At 40.3% G+C, this 20,893-nt stretch overlaps 1 protein-coding gene across 1 annotated transcript in view; it reads left to right on the top strand.

Annotated features, from left to right (window-relative positions):
* Positions 1-20,893, top strand: part of LOC138757501 (ADAMTS-like protein 1) — a 133,234-nt gene that overhangs the window by 70,957 nt on the left and 41,384 nt on the right. The window contains exons 7-9 of the mRNA XM_069925344.1: positions 11,779-11,906; positions 12,243-12,371; positions 20,606-20,788. Coding sequence (XP_069781445.1) covers positions 11,779-11,906; positions 12,243-12,371; positions 20,606-20,788 — 440 coding nt within the window. The remainder of the gene's footprint in view (positions 1-11,778; positions 11,907-12,242; positions 12,372-20,605; positions 20,789-20,893) is intronic.

Below are 20,893 nucleotides of genomic sequence, written 5' to 3'. Positions count from 1 at the left end.
TTGTCTACTTTGGTTCTGCATTGCTTTATAATTTAAAGGTAAATTAAATCTAGTAATTTCCATCTTGAAAGCAATGATTCATCTAGCATCCATTTGATTTGGACCAGGAAAGTTCTGGATATTTGAAATATGAACAGAAAATATTGGAAATACTTGGCAGCATCTTTTCAGCCAAATTTCTGAAGAAACTGTTCCTGAATTCAGTCCTGCTGTGTTTGTATAATTTATGGCTTTTCAAGAATAACCGCGAAGAAATCATTTTGTTCCCATATAAACGTGCTTATTATTTCATTACTTTTGCTCTTTAAGGACTGCTGGGAATAAATTAGAAAGAACTGGCATGAACGCTTCTCCTTAAAACCTAGTGGAGAAAAACAAATAGCAAAGCAACTTCAGAACTGATGTACAATTATTTACCAGAATCATTATGGGTGTTTTGAGGGCACTCCACCTGGAAGGCTGTCAATGGTTCCAGTAAATGAGGACTACTACTCCCCAAGTGACTTAGAACATCATACATTATAGCTCAGAAAACAGTCCCTTCAGCCCTTCTAGTCTATGTCGAACTATTTTTCTGCCTCATCCCACTCACCTGCACCCAGCCCATCTCTCTCTTTTTTCTAAAATGTTAACCTTGAGTCCGCATTCACCACTTCAGCTGGCAGTTCCTTCCATACTCCCACCACTCTCTGTGTGGAGAAATTCTACCTAATGTTCCCCCCTAAATCTCTCCCCTTTCACCCTTAACCCATGTCCTCTGGTTTATATCACACAAAATCTCAGTTTAAAAAGCCTATTTGTATTTACTTTATCCATTACCCATCTTAATTTTGTACATCTCTATCAAATCTCGCTCATTCTTCTATGCTCCAGTTAATAAAGTCCTACCCTGTTTAGCCTTTCCTTGTAACTCAATTCCTCAAGTCCCAGCAACATCCTCATAAATCTTCTCTGCACTCTTTCAATCTTATTGATATCATTCCTGTAGTTAGGTGACAAAAACTATATACAAAACTCCAAATTTGGCATCACCAATATCTTATACAATTGTCTTGGGTAAACTTATACCTCTCATTTTGTTCATTTTAGATTGGTCACAGTGTTTGAGCTACCGAAAGAAAATAGACACACACACCGAGAGCAGTTCAGTTTATACAAATGTTTATTACTAATTCAAAAGCTGATTTCACACTACAATATGCAAGCCCTTCCCAACTATACTTATCAACGCTTGGACTGGTCCCAACTGCCGAAGCGAGGCAACGACTGCACACTTGTAGTAGGTTGTCAGGGCGCTGGTAGCAGCTTCTCCACCTCCCCCGACCGGGACGTTGCTTGGACTCTGGCTGTTCTTCCTTCTTGACAAGGGGTGTTCCCACCCCTCGGAGAATCTAAACTTCAGCAGCAGGACCACAGGCTTATATACCCCAAAAACAATTAATCATGCGCCTACTCCTTCTAATATTTGTCCGTCAAAATCAAAACTGAACATTACATTCTACAATTTAGAAGATTAATTATTATGGAACCAGGATGTTATAATTTCCTGGTTTATCTCGTAGATACAAAGACTTATTAAAACTTCTCGAGCAAGACAGGTTGTGACCAATTTGTCAATTTCAGAATGTTGCATTTGACAACTGCTTTCCCTGGGCCTCATAGTGGAATTCCATTTCAAAGTGTATCTTCAGATAAGTCCCCATGGCTGAGTTTAATTACATCTGCTAGTTCTGAAAGTAAGGTGACCTGCGTGTGGACCCAGTGTCGTCAGTTCCACATAAGCAAAAAGCATCTGGGTACATGGTTTTAATCCTCCATTACAACAATGTTACCATAACATCCTAACTCTGATACTTTGATTTATGAAGGCCAATGTACCAAAGAATCTCTTTACTACCCTATCCACCTGTGACCCCACTTCAGGGGATTATGTATCTGTATTCCCTGATCTCTCTATTCTACTGCACTCCTCAGTGCCCTATTGTTTACCATGTATGTCCAACCTTGATTTATCCTTCTAAAATACAATACTTTACACTTGTCTATATTAAATTCCATCTGCTACTTTGCAGCCCATTTTCATAGTTGATCCAGATCCCCTGCAAGCTTTGAAAGCCATCCTCGCTGTCCAGTACACCTGCAATGTTCATGTCATTGAAAACGTGCTGATAAAATTTACCACATTGCCATTGACATAGATGACAAACAACAATGGTTCTAGCACTGATCCTTGAGGCACACCACTAGTCAGAGGCCTCCAGTAAGAGAGGCAATCGTCCACTATCACTCTCTGGCTTCTTTCATAAAGCCAATGTCAAATACAGTTTACTACCTCACCATGAATACTGAATGACTGAACCTTCCTGACTAACCTACCATGTGGGACCTTGTCAAGGCCTCCATGTAGACAACATCTACAGCCTTCTTCAACTTTCCTGGTATTCTCCTCAAAAAATGATAAAATTTGTTATACACAGCCATGTTGACTGTCCCTAATCAATTCCTGGCAAGCCAAGTACGTAAAACTTTTCCAAAATACAAACAACTGGCAGCATCAAGCAACCCAGAATACAAGCAATCAGAAAAAAAATTGTGGAAAATAAGTGGGTAAAAAGTACAGAAGTTTAAAATTGGTGTGCTTCACGATTAACTTGCCAATCCACACAACATACAATCTCAAGCAATCAGAAATTCACTTATCCGGGATCTACCAATCCCCATAGGTATATTTTATCTCTCAGAACATCTTCCAGTAACTTCGTGATGTCAGGCCCACTAGTCTATAATTTCTTGAGTTAAATTTTGGAGCCCTTGGAATAATAGGAGCTACCCTCCAAACCTCCAGCACCTCACCTGTGTCTAAAGATGTTTTAAATATATCTAACAGCGCCCCTGAAATTTCTGCACTAGCCACCCTCAAAGATCAAGGCAGTACATCTTGTCAGGCCCTGGGGATATATTTGTCTTTGGTCGTTTTAAGACAGCAAGCATCACCTCCTCTTTAAACTCTATTGGTTCCATAATTGTTTCCTTACTGCTTATTTGCCTCACTTCCCTAGACTCTGCCAGTTTCTTGAGTAAATATATGCAAGAAAAATATTGAAGATCTCCCCCATCTCATATAGTTCCATACATAACTGACCACTGTGATCTTCAAGAGGACCAATATTGTCACATACTTTTCTTCCTAATATAGCTGTAGAAGCCCTTAGGACTTTCATTCACATTGTCTGCCAAATCTTCTTCTGATATCTCTCTTGTTTTTCCTGCATTTTTAATGTTCCTCATACCTCATTGTTCCTTGTTGCTCATACCTGCTATATACACTCTCTTCTTTACCAGATCCCCAATATCCCTTGAAAACCTAGGTTCCTTATGTTTGCTAACTTGGCCTTTCATCCTGACAGGAACATACAAACTCTGTACCCTTAAAATTTAATCTTTGAAGGTCTTCCACTTACTGAGCACATCCTTGCCAGAAAACAATCTAGCCCAGTCCACACTTTCTAGATCCTTTCTCATTTCCTCAAAATTGGCCTTTCTCCAATTTAGGATCTCAACCCAAGAAACAGACCTATCCTTATCCATAATTGCCTTGAAACTAATGGCATTATGATCACTGGACCCAAAGTGTTCCCCTAACCATACACTTCAGTCACCTGTCATGTCTCATTCCTTAATAGGAGATCCAGTATTGCACTCTAAGCCATCTACCCCTTTTTATAGTATTGGAGTCCCAGTCAATAGTCAAAATCACCTACCATCACAACTTTATGTTTCCGGCAGCTGTCTGCTATCTCCCTGCAAATTTGCTCCTCCAACTCTTGCTGACTATTGGGCAGTCTATAATAGCACCCTATTAACATAATCATACCTATCCCATTCCTCAACTTCATACTCCAGTAGATGAGCCCTCTACTCTGTCCTGTCTTGTCCTGTCCTGTCCGATCACAGCTATGATATTCTCCCTGGCAATGCTAGTCGTTCCCCTTTCGTCTCTCCCGCTCTATCGCATCTGAAACAACATAACCCTCAAGTTGCCTCTTCTCTTCTCTTGCTCTCTCACTCCAACTCTCATTTGCTGATAAAGAACTTATCAGTGCTTTACTCACCAATTTAAACAAGCATGTTCTTTCGCTCTAACTCCCATTCCTGGGAGACACTCGGATATGACACAAAAATGCTCATTTATATCAGTGAGCATATGTTTGGTACTTTTTCAATAATGACTAGACATTCTTGCCTGTTGGTAACATTCCCTTTTATCACCTGTTCAGAAGCCACTGTAGGACTGATGTTAAGAATAATTTTGCAGAACCCATCACTTTTGCAATACATATTGAACTTGGCTCCCTCACAAGAGGAGAGCACATGACATTAACGTGGTTTAGTTGATCATACACTTGCATTCCAGATAAATCCTTTGGCACTTTCTTTAATGCAGATCCTCAGAATCAGAATGTATTGTCATAAACAAGTCATGAAATTCAGTGTTTTGTGGCAGCATCACAGTTCAAACATTCATATTATAACCATCTTACATTATCATAAATTTTTAAAAATAAAATAATAGGGTATGAAAAGTTCATTGATTATTCAGGAATCTGATGGCAGCGGGGAAGAAGCTGTCCTTGTGCCACTGAGTGCTCATCTTTAGACTCCTGTACTTTTTCCCTGATGGTAGCAGAATGAAGAGGGCATGGCCTGGGTGGTGGGGTCTTTGAGAATAGAGGCTGCTTTTTTCCTGAATATTTTATTTTTGATTTTCAAAGACTCATAGATTCAGACAACTTTCTTTCAATGCTTATAACATACAGAGTCCATTTTCCCCCCATGCCCCAATACAACCAAGAATAAAGTTATATAAATTATTCAAATACAAAAAAACACAAGCACAATGAGGTCAACAACACTTACGAAAAACTGAAAAAAACCCAGGTGTGTAAATAAAAAGGGGTACAGGTTGAAAAAACAGAAGCACGTGGCGTCCCACTTCTTTGATCCCAATCATTTCCATACAGGGACGAATTGTTTCATTTATTTTATTCTGAAGGGGTGAAATTATACCTGTGTACCTATGTGTTTCAGATAAGGTTGTCACACTCTAACGAATGTGTCATAGTTCTTCCTTAAATTGTACGTGATTTTCTCCAACTCTGAATTTCCATATAATTTCAAGTAACTTTTAGTGGGGAATCCGACTTCCACGTAACCGCTCTACATTTCCTGGCTATTGACAAGGCTACCTTCATGAACTGAATTTGGTATTTGGACAGTCTAAACTCACATCTCCAATGTCTCCCAGAAGGTACACTTCTGGATCCTGTGGAAAATCCACCTTTATAATGTTTTTCAGAATGTCCCCCAGGTCCTCTCAGAAGGATATCATCTTTGTACACTGCCAGGTTGAATGGATAAAGGTTCCAATCTCCACACCACACCTAAAGCACATTTCCGAGCTTTCTGGTTTAGATTTATGTAATTTTTGTAATGTGAGATGTAGCTGGTGCAAGAAATTGTATTGCACCAACCTGTAACTATTGTCATGCTGTCTAGACACAAGTCTGACCACCACTCCTTGTGGATTGTTGTGCCTATGTCCAACTCCCACCTTTCCCTTGACCTGTGTAAGCCCGGCTTTGGGCTCTCACTTTGGAATACGAAATACATTATAGAGATAAACATATGTACATTCCCCCAAATATCCATTTCAGATTTAAGGTGTAGTTTTAAGGCTTTTGAAGAATATAAAGGTGGATAAGTCTCCGGGACCAGACGGGATCTTCTCCAGGACATTGAGAGAAGTGAGGGAGGAAATAGCAGAGGCTCTGGCGGTAATTTTCCAAATGTCATTAGATATGGGGATAGTGCCGGAGGATTGGCGCATTGCGCATGTGGTTCCGTTATTTAAAAAGGGTTCAAGGAGGAAGCCTGGCAACTATCGGCCTGTAAGTTTGACGTCTGTGGTAGGTAAATTAATGGAGAAAATTCTTAGAGATAGTACTTATAAACATCTGGATAGACAGGGTCTGATCAGGAGCACTCAACATGGATTTGTGGGAGGAAGGTCATGTTTGACCAATCTGATTGAATTTTTTGAAGAGGTGACTAGGAATGTGGATGAGGGTAGTGCAGTGGATGTTGTCTATATGGACTTCAGTAAGGCCTTTGATAAGGTACCACATGGAAGGTTAGTTAGGAAGGTGCAGTCTTTAGGTATAAATTTTAAGATAGTCAAATAGATTGAACATTGGCTGAGAGGGAGAGGCCAGAGAGTGGTAGTGGATAATTGTCTGTCAGTTTGGAGGCCGGTGACCAGTGGTGTGCCTCAAGGATCTGTATTGGGCCCATTGTTGTTCGTTATATACATTAATGATCTAGATGATGGGGTGGTGAATTGGATTAGTAAATATGCAGACGATACTAAGATAGGTGGAATAGTGGATAATGAAGAAGGTTTTCAAGGATTGCAGAGGGATTTGGGCTGCTTAGAAAAGTGGGCTGAAAAATGGCAGATGGAATTTAATGCTGATAAGTGTGAGGTGCTTCATTTTGGTAAGAAGAATCAGAATAGGACATACGTGGTAAATGGGAGAGCATTGAGGAATACAGAAGAGCAGAAAGATTTAGGAGTAACGGTACATCGTTCCCTGAAGGTAGAAACTCACGTGAATAGGGTGGTGAAGAAGGCTTTTAGTATGCTGGCCTTTATCAATCATTGCATGGAATATAGGAGTTGGGAGGTGATGTTGAGATTGTATAAGACGTTGGTGCGGCCTAATTTGGAGTTCTGTGTGCAGTTCTGGTCGCCTATTATAGGAAGGATATAAACAGAGTGGAGAGAGTGCAGAGAAGGTTTACCAGAATGTTACCTGGGTTTAAGCATCTAGAGTATAGGGAGAGATTGGACAGATTAGGTCTTTATTCTTTGGAGCGTAGAAGGTTGAGAGGGGATTTGATAGAAGTATTTAAGATTATGAAAGGGATAGACAGAGTGGATGTGGATAGACTATTTCTGTTAAGAGGAGGAAAGATTAAAACAAGAGGACATGAGTTAAGAATTAAGGGGCAGAGGTTTAGAGGTAACATGAGGGGGAACTTCTTTACTCAGAGAGTGGTAGCCGTGTGGAATGATCTTCCGGGAGAAATAGTGGCGGCGGAGTCAATTGTATTATTTAAGAAAAGGTTGGACAGGTATATGGATGAGAAGAAGATGGAGGGTTATGGGCATTGTGCAGGGAGGTGGGACTAGAAAGGGGTGTTTGGTTCGGTGCGGACTAGAAGGGCCTAATGGCCTGTTTCCGTGCTGTAATTGTTATGTTATGTTATGTTACAACACATGGGATGGGTCATAGATGATCCCAATATTTCACTTTAAAATAATCTTAATTGCAGATAGCAGAAGAATATTCTATTAGACAAATCATATTTATTCCTCAATTGCTCGAATGACATGAGCTGCTCTCACTTGTAACAATCCTCAATACACCTGATCCCTTCCTGGCACCAGGTGACCAGGATCTTTTTGTCCAGAATCTTGGATATTAAGTTGTTCTGTTTCAAGGGCATTTTGGGAATATCCCCACCTTCAGTCCAGTACATTGATCTATTCTTTGCCTTGTCTGAAGTATATGCTTTAGTATGGGGTTATTTGTTTTCTTTGAAATTAATTTGGTGTCCCATTTATATATAAACTCTCCTGCTATCATTTTACCTACTGCATGTAGTCCAATTTGTATCCAGGAGTGGGGGGGGGTGGGGGGGGTGGCTCACCTTGACCACACAGTAACTTTTCCATGGAGATTATAGCCACTTCACTGTTCCACAGGAACTTTCTGACACATCCGGCAGCATCTTAAAAAAGCCCTGAGACAATGACAGAAATAGATATTGTAGCATTGGCATCACCTTCATTTTAACATAATTGCTCTGCCCACCAAATTATGGGTAGAGTTCTCCATCTATAGAGGTCCTCCTCAATTAAAAGGAGATAATTGAGTTTGTATTAGTTGCATAAATCCATGTCTACTTTTATCCCCAGATATTTAATGCTTTCTTGTGGCCATTTCAATTGACTTCCCTGCTAGTATTTTCTACAATCTTCCTTCGTCATAGGCATAATTTCACTCTTGTCCAGATTTATCTTATACTCAGAGATCTTCCCATACTCCTCCAGTGTGGTCCTCAGCTTGGTCAATGACTGTACAGGGTCCATCAAATATACGAACATATCATTGGCAAATAGATTGATTTTGTGTTCCTCCTGGCTAACTTTGAACCCTTTTATGTCTGAATCGAATCGAATGGCTTCTGCCAGTGGCCAGTATGAACAGTGCTGGGGACAGTAGACAGTCAAGGGTAAATGGTCAGATAGTAGACAAGCCACTCTCCTACCTGCCAATTGGGCTGATGCCAAAAATTCTGGTGTAGGAATCATGTTGCCTCAAGTAAAAACAACAATCCTTTCAGATTCTGCCTTCTCCAGACATCTATTAAATTCAGCTCTTTCATAAAGGCCAGGGTAGACTTAGCTAATTTGGCCCTTGTTACTTTCTTGCACCCCTCTATTACCTTCATGAATATATCTTGTATAAATTGTTCGTCATCAAAATTTGGGGTGTATATATTTATAAGTGTCCATGATTCAGACACAATTCATCACAAATCTTCTGGCCAGATTGTTGACCATGCTCTGCACCACCACTAGAACATTCTTCTGTATCAGGATAGCCACTCCCCTGGCTCTGGAATTAAAGGAAGATGACACCACCTGGCCCACCCACCCCTCTTTAATTTTACATGTTCTTGATTGTAACGTAGGTTTCCTGTAAAAATACTATATCTGCTTGCATTTTTTAAGGTGTGCCAAAGGTCTCTTTCTCTTTATCAACCTGTTCATGCCATTCATGTCAAAACTTACAAATTTAATTGTCTTATCTATTACCCCAGAGCCCTGCCATCATTTTCCTCCCTTCTTTTCCCCTGATCCCCTCCATCCTGCTCATCTGCCGTAGATCTCTGGAACAGACAAACGTGCTCCAAACAAAACCTAAACAAGCTTAAAAAAACTAAAACCATCAATTCATTAAAAAATAACCCAAATAAACCCCCCCCCCCTTCTCTTCTCCCCCCATCTACCCTTTCCCTTCCCAGCAGCCAAGACATTGGTGCCAGCTCCCCTGCCATTTTGGAGACAGTATATTGTATCCATCTATCTCTTACACTATTCCTTCCCTTCTTTCTTTGAGCTCCCCATATTAATTCTTCATTTAACTTGAACAGTCATATTTAAACAATAACACAGTAAACATTCCCCTCTGTATTCATAACACTTACAGTATATATAATCAGTCCTTCCATTGATTCCCTTTTTTCCCCTTATTTATATTTAATCCTGAGATGGTGACAGGGTATTTGCATGGCCCATTGCCTCCCAAGGGTCCATATTTAAAAAATATATTTTTCTCCCCTCCTGCCCGTATTACCTTCAGAGTTGCTGGGTGAAAGAGGGTATACTCAGTTCCTTTTTGCCTAAGATTTTTATTTTATCTAGATCGAATTCTGTCCTGCGCCTTAATAGCACCACACTAATGTCTGAGAAATAGAGAATTTTCACTCCTTCATGTACTGCCAGAACTCTTCTTTCCTTCGCTTTCAAAGCTACTGCCCATAAAATTCGCTCTCTGTCCTAGTAGTGAAGGAATTTGACCAGGACCAAGCGGAGTGATTGATTTGGACTCAGTTGGGTGGGGTAAGAGACCAGTGGGCTCCTTCTATTTCCAAATCTTCCCCAATTAATTCCCTCCCCAGCACCTCTGTGATCCATTTTTTAAAGAATCCCACCGATTCTCTCCCTTCCATACCACCCCCCACAATCTTGATATTACTCCTTCTGCTGTAATTCTACAGCAAGTCTATCTTTTCCCACATTCTCTCTCTTTCCCTCACCCACACATCCATTTCATTCTCCCTCTTGTCCAACCTTTCCTCCACCCTCTCAATGCTTTCCTCTGTTTCTGTCACTCTTTCTGTGAAGTTATCTAGTCTCTCCTTAATCACCCCCTGACCTGCCACCAGTGTTTTCAAGGTTCTTTTTATCTGGTCAATGGTGGCCATTATATCCCTGATAGAGGGTCTCAAGCCCTCTACCTTTCTTTTCTGTTCAATGCCCTCTTTCCCCTGCATTCTTCCTCCTCTTCTCCATCTTCTTCTTCCCTCTCACTCTCCAACATTGAGTATCCCAAGCTTTCTTTCATCCCTCCGATTCTGACTCTCTGGCCTCACCTCTCCTAATGCCTAATGCCTCTCCTAATGCCTTGAATGCCCGGCATTGCTCTGAGTTCAGCCTCCTTTCAACCCCCGGGTGAAATGGCCCTCGGTAAGTCTCTTATTTTCTTAGTGGCCCGTAAGGTTTCTTTTTCTTCATCCACAGGCTTCCTTGTCCTCACCCAATGGTGCACCTGCCACCTAGCACATGGCTTTCTGCTAACATCCTCTTGGGTCAGCTCCACTAAGACTGCCCTCACTCACCACTCCAGGTGAATTCTCATCCCAATGGGGGTCATGATGTTGCAATCCCAACACTGCCTCTGTCGTTGGCTTCTGGGAAGGCCCACAGTCGGCCTCTTCTTCTCTATCATGAGATGAGTCCTTCCCTTCATTTTCTCCATTCTTTCTAACATCGATGTCATTGCCTTCTTTCCCATTTTCTTCAACTTTTTCTTTCTTCTTTTGCTATTCTTATCCTTTCCTGATCATTTTTAGGGGGAATCTTCTAATTTTTTTTTGTCTTTTATACTTTACTATCCGGGGAGCTCTAGAAACCTCTACCAACCCTCTACCACCATCTTGGATCCCCCTAGACTGCTTTTTCAAGACACCACCTCATGTGGATGTCCTTGATGGATTGAAATCTGGTGCCTGTGATGTCACAGGCCAAGTTAACAACCATCTGGAGTTTATTCTTGTCCTGTAAGTTAGCCCCTCTATACGAGGCAGTGACAGCCAGAATGCTCTCCACGGTACACCTGTAGAAGTTTATGAGAGTCTTCAGTGACATACCGAATCTCCTCAGACACCTCACAAAGTATAGTTGCTGGGGAGCCTTCTTTGTGATTGCATCAATGTGGAGGCTCCAGGACAGATCCTCGGAGATATTGACACCAAGAAATTTGAAGTTCTTAACCCTCTCCACTACTGAGCCTCGATGAGGACTGGGTCATGTTCCCCTGACTTCCTCCTGAAGTCCACAATCATCTCCATTGAGTGCAAGATTGTTGTCGTTACACCATTCAAAAGGCTGATCTACCAGTATCTCCCTTCTGTACACTTCCTCATTGTGTTTGTGATTCTGCCGACAACTGTGGTTTTATCGGCAAACTTGTAGATGGCATTGGAATTGTGCTTTTCCTTACAGTCATTGGTGTATAATGAGTAGACCAGTGGGCTGAGCACGCATCCTTAAAAGAAAACAGTCTAAAAATTTCATGTACAGTGCAGCAAAATAGATGGTTCCAATGTGCAGTTCTTAATAAGATTTCATTCATCAGGTTTTGTGGTTCCAAGGAAGACTTGTGTAAACAGTTTCCACCATATAGTGCAGGTAGTATTGCAATACACAGAAATTGAGTTAAAGAATGTAAGTTCAAATTTCTTTACACCAATTTCACCCTTGCATTGGAGTCACAGATTGAAAAATGTAGTCAAATTTCTGATGGAAAAATCAACTGAATATACCTTTTCAGGCTAAAGCTTTTGATTTTTTTTTATTCCCTGCAGAATTAAAATTCTTCCAGACAAAGCCTTGAAAATATATGATCCAAATGAGTCTGATGTTGGTGTCTACAATTGCACTGCCACCAGCCCTATTGGCTTGGATTCCCGCTCAACAAATGTTGCTGTTACAGGTTTGCTACTATTGGCATAAATCATCTGTTCCTTCCAAAAAAGAAATTGTCTTTGTTTGCAGAAGTAATATATAGCTTGTACAGTTTGTATAGTGCCATTTTGTCACAGTCCATCAGGAACAAAACATTCCTTGGTAACGATTTGAATTGTCAGTCAATGTCAACTGTATATTAAATTGCAAATCAATGCATGAAATTACAGTGTTCCTATATGCAACAATGTAAATACAGCAAGGAAATATTTGCACTAATTTCCAATGTTTCATTTGGGGAAAAAAATTGAAGTTTCCCAGATGTCTTATACATCCTGTAACCATAATCTTTCGTTTTGCGCAGAGAAGCCAATAATTAGAATGTCCAAACATGACTTGGTGAATATTAATTCAACATCTGTCAGTGTGGATGTGGGCAGTGTTGTGATAGCAAGACTAGGAGCCAATATTACAATCAAATGCCAAGTTAATGGTAAGGCTGAATGTAAAATTCATGCACATTGTTTCAAATGACAATTAAATATATAATTTTATCTATGTTTTATATATTTTAAACTTTTAAGAGCAATGATTATTTTCATCTTGTATGATACAAGAAATTGTCTGACTGTAGTCAGAGCACGGTCTGGTGACATTGTTGCTGAATGGCTAGTGTGCTTCATCCCATCAGTTTGAAGGCCTAGTTTAATCATTCAATCCAGTCCTAATTGCTGGTTGACTAATTGCTGAGTATTAAACCCTCCCTACCCCATAACCCTCTATTTTTCTTTCATCCATGGATCTGAGTCTCTTAAATGCTCCCAATATTTCAGCCTCCACCACCATCCCCAGCAAGGGATTCCAGGCACCCATAACTCTGTGTAAAAAAAAACTTACCCCTGATGTCTCCCCTAAACTTCCCTCCCTTTACTTTGTACATATGTCCTCTAGTGTTTGCTGATCCTTCCCTGGGAAACAGGTTTTGGCTGTCCACGTTATTGACGCCTCTCATAATCTTGTAGACCTCTATCAAGTCTCCTCTCATCCTTCTATGCACCAAAGAGAAAAGTCCCAGCTTTGCTCATCTTGCCTCATAAGACTTGTTTCCCAGGCCACATCCTGGTAAATCTCCTCTGCACCCTCTCCATAGCTTCCATATCCTTCCTATAATGAGGTGACCAGAATTGAACACAATACTCTCAGTGTGGTCTTACCAAAGATTTGTAGAGTTGTAACATGACCTCTCTACTCCTGAATTCAACCTCCAATTAATTAACCTCCATTGCTGATCAAACTCAATTTTTGTAGAGCTGTGCATTTGGGCTATTCACACATTTCCACTAATGGTTGAAACATGCTAACTGGTACACAGCAGCAATTGGGATAGCTTAGGAACTGAGAAATAAGGTATACCACTGAAGGTTCAGAAGTGGAATGATGTCTTGCAACAGATGGTGGAAGGAACCCACCTCACCATTTTTTCCTCTCTTCTGAGACAATGGGAACTTTATTGTCTAGACTCATCCCTTTCTCTTTCTCCTCCTCATTCCTCCACTGGACTTAGGGTCTCTCAGCTAGATGACCTTTCACTTAGAGATCCGTGTAAACATAAAATAATGTGTAGTAACATTACATACAGACTCCTTTGGGAGATCATTCAGAGAATTTCTCAAAAATTATTGCTGGAGTGCTAGTTAAATTTTCACAGATTAATGTATTCCACAATTCCTGTTCAAATTTCCAGCAGCAAATGAACCATAAATGGTGATTTTTTTCCCTTAAAGAGGACTAGAAATCACCTGCAATGGTTGCTGTACTCCCAGTGTTACAAGAGAGGGTTAGGACGTATTCTCCAAAATGCAAATCTGTCCTTTTAACAAGGCCCAGCAATTTAAGTCACAATCAGATGCTTAATGATCATCCAGATGAATATTTCTAGTTTAAGCTTGAGCTCCTTGCCAAAAACTTGTCTCATGCTGAAAGCTTAAGACCCCATCTTGGCCACCTCAGAGACTCTTCAGTGCCTGTCAATTGCTGGAGATTTTCCATTTACATCAGCATTGCACCTGGCTTAAATTAAGCTCATGGAAATATTAGCCATGGCATTCTTCAATCAGGAATGACTGAAAGCACAGGCTTAGAACATCCATGAAGGCCTTCAGTGAGGGAGCCCACATTATGATGTCAGTTTAGCATAATGATTTGATTGTTTGTAGTTTGATGTGAGTCTGGTATTACGGTCATGTTTTCACGGTAATGACCAAGTTTTTCATTTTAAAAATAGAATAAGTCCATGACTGAGCAACTGTTACCTTAAGAAGGTGATAATAAACCACTTTCTTCACCTTCTGTTGAAGGTGGTACCACAGTGTTGTTGGGAATTCCAGGATTTCAACCCAAGGAAGATGAAGGACCAGTGATATATTTCCAAGTCAGGATCACATGCAACCTGGGGGGAAGGGGTGGGGGTGGGGTGGTGAAGATCTATAGGTGGTGGCACTTTACTTATTGGTAAAGACAGCAGATCAGCAATTAGGAAAATGCATTTGTCTTGGTGCATTCTGAATGACATCTGCACAAATGGAGAACATTCAATAAAGTAAACGAGAATGTTCTGTCACACTCTTATTGAGATTTATAGGAGGTGGGAAAGCTCTGTGGAGTTAGGAGGTGCAACAGTCACTGCAGAATACCTAGACTCTGAACCGCTGTTCTTGGCAATATGCTATTTATATGCTTCAGTTGATTTTCTAGGCAATTTTGACACCCAGGATACAGGCGGTTGGTTATGGTAGTTCCAACATATGGAGGAAATCTAATCATTGCATTCTCGCTGGAGTGAGATTAATTAAAGCTTGCCACTTGTGTGCCACTCCTGACTGGATCAGATTGAATGTGGATAATGGCAATTCTTTAAATAAAGTTATTTGCTTAAATACTCTTCAACATTTTAGTATATTTCCTAACTCTTGTTTATTCTTTGATCTTGAATTCTTTAGAAATCGTATCCCATTTTTAACTCATTTTTATGTAATAGAAATGTAAAGACTGTAATAGATCAAGTCATTCATTCTTGATCTTTTAAAAGCAGATATTAGGAGACGATATTCCTTGTTCTGTTTGGTTTTCCCTTCAGTGATGAGTATCACTGATGTATTATTTTCAAAGCGAGTTATTATTCTTGGATCATTTGGAGTTCATGTTCCCAAACCCCACTGAAGGAATTTCATTGGCTGATTGTCTAACTGACAATGCGGAAGTGACGGTACCAGGATACTGGTTGGACCCCAGCTCCAGCTTGTGAAGGGAACTGTGTGGTACAAGAGCAACATTATGTCAAATGTTAATCTCTGCTACATCTATTCCCAGGAAAAGCATTTGCTCATTACTTTTTAAAGTTAGAATACCACACCCCGAGTGACTGTGTCACTTCCTAACAGACCCACAGAGTGACAATTCCCCCCCCCCCCCCCACCCCATGCAGATTCACAGAGGACCATCCAAAGTACCCACTATCGCTAAACATCCTAAATTCTATGATATGATCATCAGGTCTGTGAAGTTGATCACTTTTCAACTTAATCAATTTCTCTGCAATTTTTTTTTTAATTGCTCCTGCAGCTCCCCTTCTCTCTGGACCTCTGATCTTCTTAAATATCAGCCAGACCCTATGTGCCTTCTTCCATGAATACAGACACAAAGTAATTGTTTAATTCTAATGCCATTTCTTTATTTCCCCCTTTTAAAATCCTCCTGCCTCTGCAAGGGGCCCACATTTGCCTTTGCGATTCATTTCCTTTTGGCATTCCTAAAAAAACTCTCCAGTCTGTTATAATGCTTCTTGCCAGTCTATACTCAAATTCTTTCATGCCTTTCTTTTTGAATTTCTGAGTCCGTCGCTGAGTTCTAAAATGCTCCCAATCCTCAGACCTACTGCTATTTTTGGCAATTTAATGAAGTTCCTCTTTGGATTTAACACTATCTTTAATTTCTCTGGTCAGCCACAAATGTATCACTTTTCCTTTTGGGTTCTTTTTAACCTAAAAGGAACATATTGTTGCAACTTGGCATTACTTCCTTAAATGTTAAACTTTGCCTGTCCACAGTCTTACCATTCAATATATTCTCCCAATGAACCACAGCCATTCTCCTCAAGCCTTTATAGTATCTTTGTTTACATTTAGATTCTAGTTGTGCAATGAACTACATCATTTTCAAGTTCATTGTCAAATACTATTATATTATTCTCCCTCTATCTCAAAATGCCCCTTGATAACAAGAGTATCATTGAGTTATGGAGTCATAAAACTATACAGTCCAACAAATCCATCACCCAAAGAAACTACCTGAGATCATCCCATTTGTCTGCATTTGGCCCTTATTCCCTCTGAGCCATTATCTGTCCAAATATCCAATAAATGCAGTATTGTAATTGTTCCCTTGTCCAGCTCTTCCTTTGGCAGCTCATTCTATATACCCACCACTTCCTGTGTGGAAAAACTAGCCCCTCAGATCCCTTTAAAAACATACCCTTCTCACTTTAAACCAATGACCTCTCGTTTTAGACTTTTGCAAAAAGACAATGACCATCTTCATCATCGATGCCCTCAGAATTTTATATGCATCTGTAAGGTTACCCCTTAGATTTCTTTGCTCCAGTCTCCTCCTGTAACTTAAGCCTTCCAGTCCTGGCAAGTGCCTTGAGAATCTGTTCTGCTCCCTCTCTGGCTTCATCACATCCTTCATATTGGATGGTGACAAGAATTGCACACTATAGTTGTACAGTCTTGTATCTTGAATATGCTGTCCCAAGTATTGTATTCAAGGCTGCAACCAATTAAAACAAGTGTACCATGCAACTTTCTCACTGCCCTGTCTACCTATGTTCCCATTTTCAATTAACTATCTACTTGTATTCCGAGGCCTTCCTGTTTGCAACACTCCCCAGGGCCCTGCCATTAACTCTGTATGATGTTTCCTGGTTTAACTTTCCACAATGCATCATTTTGCACTTGTCTGAATTAAATTCCATCTGCCAATAATCCTTTGTCCTCTTCCCAGTTAATCAAGATCCAGTTGTAAATTTAGACAATCTTCTTCACTGTCCATTACACAACCAATTTTGGGTCCATCTACAACCTTATAAATCATTTTGCCTTACATTCTCATCCAAATTGTTAATATATCTGACAAATTGCAGACGACCCAGCTCTCTGATCCCTATGGTATACCAATGCGTACAAGCCGCCGATCTGTAAACTAACCATTCTTTGACACCTTTCACCAAGCCAACTGACCAGTTCACCCTTGATCCTATGTGATTTAACGTCTGGACCAGCCCACCACATCGGGCCTTGTCAAAGTTTTTGCTAAAGTCCATGCAGACAATGTCTCATGCCCTGCCCTTGTCAATCCTCTTGGTCATCTCTTCAAAAAAACTCAAATTCATGTGACACAATTTCCTACACAAAAAGATACACTGATTATTCCTAATCAGACTTTGCTTTTCCAAATGCAGATAGATCCTTTCAGAATCCCCACCAGTAACTTTCCCACCAATGATGTCAGGCTCACTGGCCTGTCAGTCACTAGTTTGTCCTTACAGCCCGTCTTAAATAAAGGCACAACATTAGCCATCCTCTTATCTTCCAGTACCTAACTCATGGCTAAGGAAAATACAAAAATACAAAAAAAAAGTACCCCAGCAATTTCTTCCTTTGATTCCCACGCTATCTGAAGATATTCTGGCCCTAACAATCCTGGTGACTGCCAATACCACCTCTTTTGTAATGTCACTATGTTTCAGGACATCACTATTCCCTTCCCTGAACTTACCAGTTTCCATGACCTTCTCCATGGCAAATACAGAGGAGAATCAACCATTCTTTATAACATTAAACAAGATCCAAATAGCCTTTTCCCTCATTGTTTCCTCAATATATTGACCTAGAAAACCCTCACAAATATATTCCATGAATTCATCTTCTACCGTATCATATCAAATATAGGATGTCTCTGTTTTCACAGTTGAGGGTAATAGTGAGAATTGACTGCACAAGAGTTTGTGCACTTGTCCAGATAATCACTGAGGAGAACATTGTTGAGATGATTTCCTACTGGAGAAGTTTTACACGATTCTCATACAGCAGTTTCTATGAATTTAGAGTATCAGGATGTTTTTGTGTCGGTCTATGCTACAATTTTCCATCCCTGTATTTAAATGCAGGGAACTTGTTTCATATTTCATCTGTACTCTGGCGCCCTCCTATGGAGTCAGTAAATTGAACAGAACAACTCTAAAATTAAATCAGCGGTTGTTTAGGTTGTTTAGCAAATATGCAATTTAATTTGGTTAGAGTACAATTTCAAAATCCATACTCTTGAAAGCTTTGTTTATTGGTGTTGCAGTTCAGACAAGGTGCTTTTATTTTGCAGAATTTCCTCAGTCATACAATGTTCGATATGCTGTGTAATGTGGACATTCTTAAAGAAATTGTCTGGTGGTGTGAGTGAAAGGGGCTTGAGTGAGGGAAAGAGGCAACATTCGAACTAACCCTGCAAAATTATATCCCAGTAGGTTCTGAAAATGTCAGCATGGTGAAAGCTATTGTATCTGTATCCCCTGCGCCCATGAAATAAGTTGCCCTCAAATTTTACAGAGGATAAACCGAGAAGATATTTCTCAGAATATATGATTCTGAAAGGTCAAGATCTTGTTTAAATAAATTGAGAACTCCATTTATAGAAGTTCCCGTGTGCATGTACACTGAACGTTACCATTACTCTCTGTACAGTACTCTGTACTCCCTGAAGCTAACTCTAGCCCCTCTGTCTGTGGAAACTACATTCTGGGTTTGACTCTGTCCTTTCTATATTGGGCAATCTTCACTCTGAGTCTAGTTTGGCCCTCTCTCAACTGGGCATTGTACATCCTGAGGTTAGAGCATTACCCTCTGGACTGAGCACTCTTGCTCTGGCTCCATCCCCTGTGTACTGGACACTGTATATTCTAGCTGCTGTACTTCCCATCTTAGAGCCGTCACTAGACATGTAATGTGCTGTAAGAAATGAAAACATCCTCAGGTCATGAAAATGCAGGCAAATCCAACAAGTGGAAAGAGGTGATGTATTTCTTGCGCTCATTGTTTTACAGCATCCTGAATCTTTTTTTAATAATTTTGTTCTTCAGTGACAGAAATGTTCTTGGAGTGCTCAGATAACTAGTGATTGTACTTTTTGAGATGGTTGATGGATAAAGGCAAATGCACTTCCTAGAATTGACAAACACTTGCACTGTAGCAGTTCTTGAAATATTTGCAACTCTCATTCATCAAGTAGTTTTTTTTTCCCTCAGCATTGGTGATGTATCTTCAGGGATCAAAAGATCAGTTTCCTTGTTTCATGGATGTCAAGAATATGATGGCCAAGTATTGCAGGTCTACAAAATTCCAGAGGCAGTGATAAATGTTGGGTTATAAACAGCTTGACCTGTTTTGAAAATACATGGCATTTGTGGGGATGTTCATGAATAAATTGGAGAGATTTGCACGCCATCTGAATTCAATCTTGTCATGTGTTTGTCTCACCAATTTTTAATAAGAACATAAAAATAAAAGAATATAACTCGGTTATTGTGAGACAAAAGAGGCTGTTCAATCGATTGGATTTATGCTGGCTTCTAGTGAAGAAATCTCCATCCCACTCCTTCTTTCGCCATGCAGATTCACTGTCATTAATTCCTTTATAATTCTATTGCCACTTAACTACACTAAAGAAATGTGCCAATACAGGTGCCACTGAATTTGAGCACTCATCTTTGAGATAAAAAAGGAAATTGAGTACCCTCAGGAAACCCACATGGTCACCAGGTGGCTTTGCCAAATCCACACAGATAGCGTTAGAAACCAGGATTGAACCCATGTGCTTGGAGCTGTGAGACAACAGCACTAATTACTTTACCACCATGCCAAGTGAGCCAGAACAGGTTTTACACATATCAAGCTTGATCTTTTGTTTAGTAGGATATTCTTGATCTGAACATCAGCTTCAAATCTATTTTCATGCTTTGAACCTACCACCCTTGATCCTTCCATGCTCCAAAGTAGGTCAATTTCCATCTCGAGTATTGTCAATGGCTCCACCTCCACAGTTCTCCAGTGTGGAGCATTACAATGACAAGCCACCCTTTGTGAGAAGTTATTCTTCCTGATCTCTATCTGAATTAGGCAACCGCTTATTCTGAAATCCTCTCTCGTTGTTCCAGATTCCACCCGAGCAGAAACATTCCCCTTGTCAAGACCCCTCAGATTTAAGCAATTATAAACAAACTGAGAATTCTGTTTTCCAAATAATCTACTTTCAAATGAAGAAATATAAACCTATAAACCAGTTCATGCAACACTATTAAACAGCACCAGCGACCTGGGTTCAAACCCAGTGCCACTGGTAGGGAATTTATATGTTCCCCCTTTTCTACATGGGTTTCAGCTGAGTGTTCTGCTTTTCTCCCAGCCTCCAGAAACGTACTGGGGTTGTAGGTTAATTGGTGTATTTGAGTGGCATGGGCTCATCAGCTGGAAGGGCCATTCACCATGCTGTATCTAAATTTTAATTTTTTAAAAAATGTTATCATTCCTAATATATTTTGTGCATTGTGCAATTTACCTTCATAAAAATATAAAGGGAAGTCATATTTCTGCTGAATTGTATGATTTTGATGTCTTCAAGGTGTTCCCAAGCCCTCAGTCACCTGGACGAAAGAACAGGCTCCACTCGGTTCAAATGTTCAGTTTCTCCAGGATGGATCTCTCTCGATAATCAAAGCTGCTCCAGTCAACCAGGGATTATATTCCTGTTCCGTTTTGAATGCTCAAGGTCAAGCAACAGCAGCAACCAATCTAATCTTACATGGTAAGAGTGCTGACTTCATTACATCATGCACATCCAGGTCATCAACAATCTCTGAGGGATTTCTAATGGTTGGGATCAATGGCCTGTTGGCCAGTGATGCACTCT

The sequence above is a fragment of the Narcine bancroftii genome, chromosome 1 (genome assembly GCF_036971445.1).
Source record: "Narcine bancroftii isolate sNarBan1 chromosome 1, sNarBan1.hap1, whole genome shotgun sequence".
In the NCBI taxonomy this organism is placed as follows: domain Eukaryota; kingdom Metazoa; phylum Chordata; class Chondrichthyes; order Torpediniformes; family Narcinidae; genus Narcine; species Narcine bancroftii.
The sequence above is the reverse complement of the archived record's forward strand: the minus strand, read 5'-3'. Positions and strand labels throughout refer to the sequence as shown.